General features: G+C 53.7%; 4 protein-coding genes across 4 annotated transcripts in view; 1 reads left to right on the top strand and 3 right to left on the bottom strand.

Annotated features, from left to right (window-relative positions):
- Positions 1-1,053, bottom strand: part of NGA_0471600 (uncharacterized protein) — a gene marked incomplete at both ends in the record, with an annotated part of 1,516 nt that extends 463 nt beyond the window's left edge. Inside the window, one exon of the mRNA XM_005853818.1 lies at positions 1-1,053. This exon is cut by the window's left edge and continues 71 nt beyond it. Within this exon, the coding sequence (XP_005853880.1) occupies positions 1-1,053 (1,053 nt within the window).
- Positions 1,054-1,970: 917 nt separating this feature from the next.
- On the bottom strand, positions 1,971-3,039 carry NGA_0471800 (uncharacterized protein; the record flags this gene model as incomplete). The annotated part of the gene is made up of 2 exons (XM_005853820.1): positions 1,971-2,206; positions 3,023-3,039. The coding sequence occupies 2 exons, from the start codon at positions 3,037-3,039 to the stop codon at positions 2,029-2,031; spliced, it is 195 nt and encodes a 64-aa protein (XP_005853882.1). The 3' UTR covers positions 1,971-2,028.
- An 816-nt stretch (positions 3,040-3,855) lies between these two features.
- NGA_0471700 (and domain-containing protein) lies at positions 3,856-4,521 on the bottom strand (the record flags this gene model as incomplete). Its single annotated transcript, XM_005853819.1, has 1 exon — positions 3,856-4,521. The coding sequence occupies one exon, from the start codon at positions 4,519-4,521 to the stop codon at positions 3,856-3,858; it is 666 nt and encodes a 221-aa protein (XP_005853881.1).
- Positions 4,522-5,369: 848 nt separating this feature from the next.
- NGA_0471900 (uncharacterized protein) lies at positions 5,370-5,913 on the top strand (the record flags this gene model as incomplete). Its single annotated transcript, XM_005853821.1, has 2 exons — positions 5,370-5,634; positions 5,756-5,913. Coding segments are annotated over 2 exons (423 nt in total), but the record flags the coding sequence as incomplete, so codon positions are not given.
- Between the last annotated feature and the right edge of the window lie 293 nt (positions 5,914-6,206).

Here is a 6,206-nt window from a genome sequence, read left to right as displayed (position 1 = left end):
GTAGAATGTGTGAGAGCGGGGGTCCACGGGCACGGGCCCCGGGGCCTCTGGGGGCAATGTGGCCGTCGTCATGGGGGAGGCGGGCGAGGCGACCGCGGATGCCGAGGCCGCATCGCGCGTGGCATTGCCTCGTGCGTCGCGTGGGACGCCTGAGTGGTCCGAGCCCGTCCTTCCGGCCTCTCCTTCTCGAACCTTCGGAGCCGGGGCCCTCCCCGATGGGGAGGAGGGCAGCGGGCGACACGAGTCGAGCGCCTCGGGGGGGGACCAGGCCTTGAGCTCCGTCGATCCATAGGCCGCCTGAATGAGCCCTATGGGAATCTGGGTTAAACGCGGGTGCCTGGTCAGGTGGAGGCCGTAAAAAAAACAGGTGGCGGAGAAGTATTCCCAGGCTGGGCCGCCGAGTGTGTCTGGGGTCACCACGCTCCAAGGGAGCAAAGGGGGGGACGATAAGTCCTCCAAGGGGATTCCTGAGGTGTTGCGAGCGATCGCCATGATGCGCAGGCGCGCCCCTCCCTTTGCTTCCCTCCCCGAGGCGGTAATCTCCGCCGTCGCGTTCAGCGTCTGCGACATGGTCATCAACATGTTGCTTTGACCCGAACACAACCACACGTCCCCAAATAGGACATCCTCCACCACAATGCGGCCCCCGCTGCCCGTGATGGTGATGGTATGGGGCCCTCCCGGACCTTGAGGAGGCAGGCAGGCGGCCCATTCCCCGTTGAGGTCGACCACGGTGCCGACGACGGGCGTGAGTGCCTGGTCCATCCTCAAAGCAATGTAGGCAGTGGGTGAGCCGCTTCCGTAGAGACAGGCAGGGAGAGGAGCTTGCTGCAAGACCATGTGCGAGCCGAGGGTATGGGCAAGTCGGAGGGTGTTGGGTTCCGAGGCTCTAGGATCGGGAGATGCAGCGGGCTTCGCATCCGAGGCAATGGATGATGGAGGGACAGGGGCAAGGTCAGCTGCCTTGACCACCACCACACCGAGCAGCAGGAAGCGGTAGAATATATAGCTGGAGATCCATCGGGGAGCCCGGGCTTGTCCCGGCCGGGTCATGGTGACTCCTAGTATATGAAGCGGCAGGGTATTGTTGCATGTGAGGATGAACCATCCGAAAATGATCGACTTCCGCGAACAACAGGCGGCTGGATGCTCACAAAGCAGACATTAGCCGCTTTTTGAGAAAGGGATCGCAAGTCCTGTGTTGTCGGCAAGTGCCATGCCAGGCCGGTACCTAGAGCCTTTAAAAACCGGTCTGTTTTTAAAAAAAAAGAGATTGCTTTTTCTTCAACCCCCTAGCCGGAAATTTCCTCGTGCGGGCCAGAACGAGGAGGCGTGACTTTAAGACATGCCCGCCCCAGCGTACTGGCAACTGAATCATTCATGATGGTGCCTGTTATTTAAATCCCATCACTTCATTGTTTGGACGGAGCAGTCAAAATGTTGACTCAGAAGTTTTGATGGTTGTACCATGAAAAGTGGTTAGGCTGAGTGAACCTCCCCCGGATGGGCTCGATTAGTCTGCAGAGTACTTTCAGCTGTCAATGAACTCATGATGCCTTAGGATTCAAGTGTTGCTCGATAGTTGTACTTGAAATATGCTCAAACCATTTCAACACCTGCAAACGGCAACAATGGGTCCTCGGTGAGGCTCACACTAACGCAGACATATTAGTCTTACCGTCGAAACGGAGGCAATACCACTGAAGTCATGCTCGAATCAAAAATGAAAGAATGGAAGCCATGAGACGATCTATTCTTGCTAGCCATTGAGTAGGTTGGCGTATGGCTGAACCCCATCTTTAACAAGATTCGTAAGCTCTCGCTCAAAGAAAGCTAGGAAACGGCAAGTCAATGGCCTTAAAGCTTCCTCAGTTATTTTATTTGACCCGCCTGTCTCTGCTTGCACACAGGCCGACATTCCAAAATTACAAATTCTTTCGTTGTTCGAGTTCCGTGTTTCCTTCCACCACTTATCATCTTCTGGCAGGCAGCCTCCAAGTGCTTGACCCGCCCTCAAGACCCTACTGTTTAAACCGGCGCCCTCGACCGCGTGCCCAGCCGTCCCACGACGTAACGTATGCCCGGTAACCGCAAGATGTCTTTCAAAACGGGAGTGTGCTGCATCACGGAGATAGCGGGGGGGAAGAAATTCCCAAACAGGTTAACAAACCCAAAGAGTTGGAGGATCAAGCCGATCAAGGTCCACCTGGCGGCAAGAGAGAGAAGAGGAGGATATGAAAGTGGAAGAGGTGAGGGACAAGAGAATGATCAAGGTGGTGCAGAAGTCCGAGGAAGAGGAGGCGTTGCTGTCTCCAGACGATCAACGGCAACGTCGGACCGCCCACATTGATCATATGGAGCCATAGTCCTTTTCCCCCCACCCCCGTCCATCTTTTCCTCCTGGATCACCCACTCAACGCGACGGCACGCTCCTCGCATGAGACCGCAAGCCCGAAACATCATCCTTTCCGCCCAGTTTCCTCCTTCCATTTCCTCAGGCACCGCCCACGTCCCCACACCCATACAAAGCTTTAAACACGACGAGCCCCGTAAATTTCTGACCATTTCTTTTGTTCCTTGCCTCCCACACAGAAACCGGCCTCACCTGAAGAAAACCAAGGCAATTCCTAGGAAGAAGCAAACAATGCCCGGGGCCCGATCCCTCTTGGTGAAAAGGCGTACAGTGCGCTGCATCCCAATGATAAAAACCAGTCCCGTCAGAAAAAGAAAGTCGCCTGTAGAGGATGGGAGAGAGTGCGATAGACGTGAACGGGGGAGTCGAGAATAGTTCAGTGCGTATCGGTGAGAGTATGTCCGTTGTAGGGCTATGGAAGCAGTACGGCTCAAGCCTAACCCTAACCGTCCTTTTCTCCTTGTCTGTCACAATCCATTATGTAACCCAAAACTACACGACAGAAAACGAAAGTTGGACAGCTCTCGAATCATCCACACTCCTCCTCATTGGTGTCTTGTCACCCTTCCCTCCCTTTTCCTACCAATCGCGATTAGTGTCGAGTCCAACAAGAAAATGACGCCCATGGAGATGAAAAGGAAACTTAGGCCAAGCAGGCCCATTCCAATCTTCTTGTTGTCGTCTAACATTGTAATTCAATCTTGTATGCAGGTCAATGGTCGCTTCTTCTTCCTTCCTTCTCGGTGCTCGTGCCTGTTTCCCGGCACGTTAAGGCCCTACGCGGGGGGTGCGGGATGCCAGCGACAACAAAGCAGAATTTGGCGGCCCACTCCCTTGACCCCTCCTTCTTCTTCCACTTCTCCTGGTACGTGCGGGTGGAGGTCGATGCGTAGAATGTGTGAGAGCCAGTCGTATCGGATGAAAGAGGGCAGCGGGGGAGGGAAAACGCTTCTGTTCCTCATCGCTCGCGTTAAAAAGCGAGGGGCTACGATCCTGACCAAGTATGCTCCAAGATAGCCTTCCAACGCGTGGGAAAAAACCAAGCAACGATAGAAAAAATAGGAAGGCATGTCTCTGAATTTATTTTGAGGACGTTAGGTTGTGGTGCAGTTTGGATCTCGTTGAAACGTGTGGTATTGACTCCCACGGTCACTATCATGCCAGTGGCAGAACCCCGTCCATGACAAACTCCGGCACCGCTAAATTCTTCATGCCTGCTACAACCCACAACAACAAACCAACAATCATACTCCCATGATTTGAGGGAGTCTTTATTTTTATTTTTCTTTACCAATTGGCTTTTTACAATCGTGGGCCCCGTGTCTCTTCGCATTTTTTTTACTGCCATGAAGGTGACGATAGATCCACTCCACGCACTATGCAGCAACCAGCTTAACCCGATTCCAGCACTTCTCAACCAGCAGAGCACGACGAAGCATCTCTCACAGCATCATTTCTTTCGCCAGCTCTGCCTCCGTTGCCCGCAAGCGTTTGCAAATGCTCTGCAGCACTGGCTGTGGGTCGTGTCCTTGACTACGCAAAATGGACGCGTTCACTCGATCCGCCGTCGCGGCCCGGCGGGAGAAATCAAGCAAACCATAGCGCTCCTTACATCCGTTCGCTACTCCACGACCGCCTCCTTGCCTGGTCGCTTTGGCTGCGGCGGCCGTAGGACCGAGGACCATCAGGGTCATTGCCTCCTCCACCACTTTCAAACTCTGGCTCCTCCCGTCCTTCTCCCCTTGCGTACCCGTGTCCTCTCCCAAGGTCAGCTCTTTCCTCGCAAAGGCCAAAATTTTGCTCTCCGTCGTCTCGCTTCCCGTCGTGTCGTCCTCCTTCTTTTCCTCCGGCGGAGTGAGGCGACACCTCAGCATCTCCGCCAATTTTTGCACATGAAGAGCAAAATGTAGATCTTGGTCTTTTTTCAACAGCATCGGGTCACTTTCCATTATGTGTGCTATGGCCGCATCCACATCTCCTTCCATCAATGCCTTTCGGATGCGCATGCGTACCTCGATCGATTGAAGATCCACGGGAGGTGCTGTCCCTGATTCCCGGGCCATGCTCTCTGCCAGTTCCTTGTGGCCCTTGACGATGAAATAATTCATCACCAGCTGATCCAGGTACCGCTTGCGGACGCGCCGTTTGAGAAGAGGTGCATGGACAGGGAAAAAAGTCCCACCAGCGTGCGAAGATAACTTCGTTGGCAACGGCCGCGTTCTTACGGCCTCAACGCGGGACCTTGAAGTGGATGGAGGGGTCATAATTTCGGATCACTGCCAGAGAGGCCTTTGAACGCTCTGTTCTTTGCTTGCCTACTTCCAGGGATGCTACCTCGACGGCTTGATGCGCGTGGGGGGATGGAATTGTGATGTCAAAGGGCTATGCTCGTCTCCTGATGAGAGGTTGTATCAGACGAACGCTGCTTGTGCTCTTCCGAATTCAGAGTAAGCTGTATTAGATATGTCACAATCCTGTGATATATGTCGAATGTTATTTAAGCGTCAGATTTCTGACAAATTTCCGGGGCGGCAAGGTGCTTCTTTTTCCTATCCTCATACCTTGTGAGGGGGCAAGACTTCAGTGTCAGGGAAAAACCAGCGGGACCCCCCAGCCATCTTGATACCGGTTATACACACCACTCTTTCTCCCTTGCACATGAAACAGCCGTACCATGTTGTCCACGCTTCAGAGGCGTTATATCTCGCATGCCCGCCTCCTCCAAATTCGCCCTTTCTCACGATTTTTTACGTCGTCTATCTCCTCTTCATTACCTCCCGCTCGTGAGGGGGGTACGTGGTTAGCACCCGTGGCAATGTCTTCATTTTTTTGCAAGCATTTCGTCTAATGATGTCCAATCGACAAATGCTTGGATACTATACTACAGAAGTTGTCATTTTTGACGTTTCCTGCTCATTTCTTTGCAATTTTCCCTCTTTTCTGTATTCCTCTTTGGAAAGTAAAATTTCCCAATTTGGGCCAGGGCAGTTCGTTCAGTGTGCGCCTCCACCGTGTCCCGGCGCAGATTTCCATCACAAGTGGATGGATTGACCATACAGAGCTCCGTATCGACACTCCACCGCATGCACCGGCTCTGGACGTGCAAGTGCTGCGTGGAAATGGAGCAAAGGGAACGGCTGACGAGGAGTCGACCCTCTCCACCTTGTCCGTCTCGGATGCCAAGATCCTTCTTCCCCCCGACGCCCTCAAGTACATGGAAGGTACGTGAACACGCAAACAGTCTTTCTGGCTTAAATATCAATCCTGGCTTCCGCGCTGCCTTGTCCTCCCGCCCTAATCCCCTTTCCTCCCTTCCTTCCTCCCTCCCCTACCGTTCTGCAGGCAAATACCACGTGCACATCACCGTCCCGGAGAAGCTTCATTCCCTCCAGGCTCATCTCTCACAGTCGCCAGGCACCATTTCTGTTAGCACCAAGGTGGAGGGGGAGGGCATCGACATCCTCAGCAAACAGGGGGACGTGCATATCAACAAAATTAGAGGTGAGGGAAGAAGACGCTTAAAGAGCGAGTACGAAAAAAAGAGGACGGCGAGAGAGACCGTGTCGGGGAATAAGGGAGGAAATAGGTCTGGATCGAAACAACTGGGGTACTCCTTTGCCCTACCAAGAAATAAACCAGCCTGCCTGGCTTATGTATGATCACGAGGTATGCCAACCGACTCTTTTCGTCCCTTCCCTGCCCCTTTGGACCTCAGGCGTAACGGTCGATGTAACGGCCGAGAGAGGGATGGTAACGGTCGGAAAGTGGCTGGAGGGAGACGTCACGGTCCGGG

The sequence above is a fragment of the Nannochloropsis gaditana genome (genome assembly GCF_000240725.1).
Source record: "Nannochloropsis gaditana CCMP526 unplaced genomic scaffold scaffold723, whole genome shotgun sequence".
NCBI lineage: Eukaryota > Eustigmatophyceae > Eustigmatales > Monodopsidaceae > Microchloropsis > Microchloropsis gaditana.
This window is presented reverse-complemented; position numbering and strand designations above follow the sequence as displayed.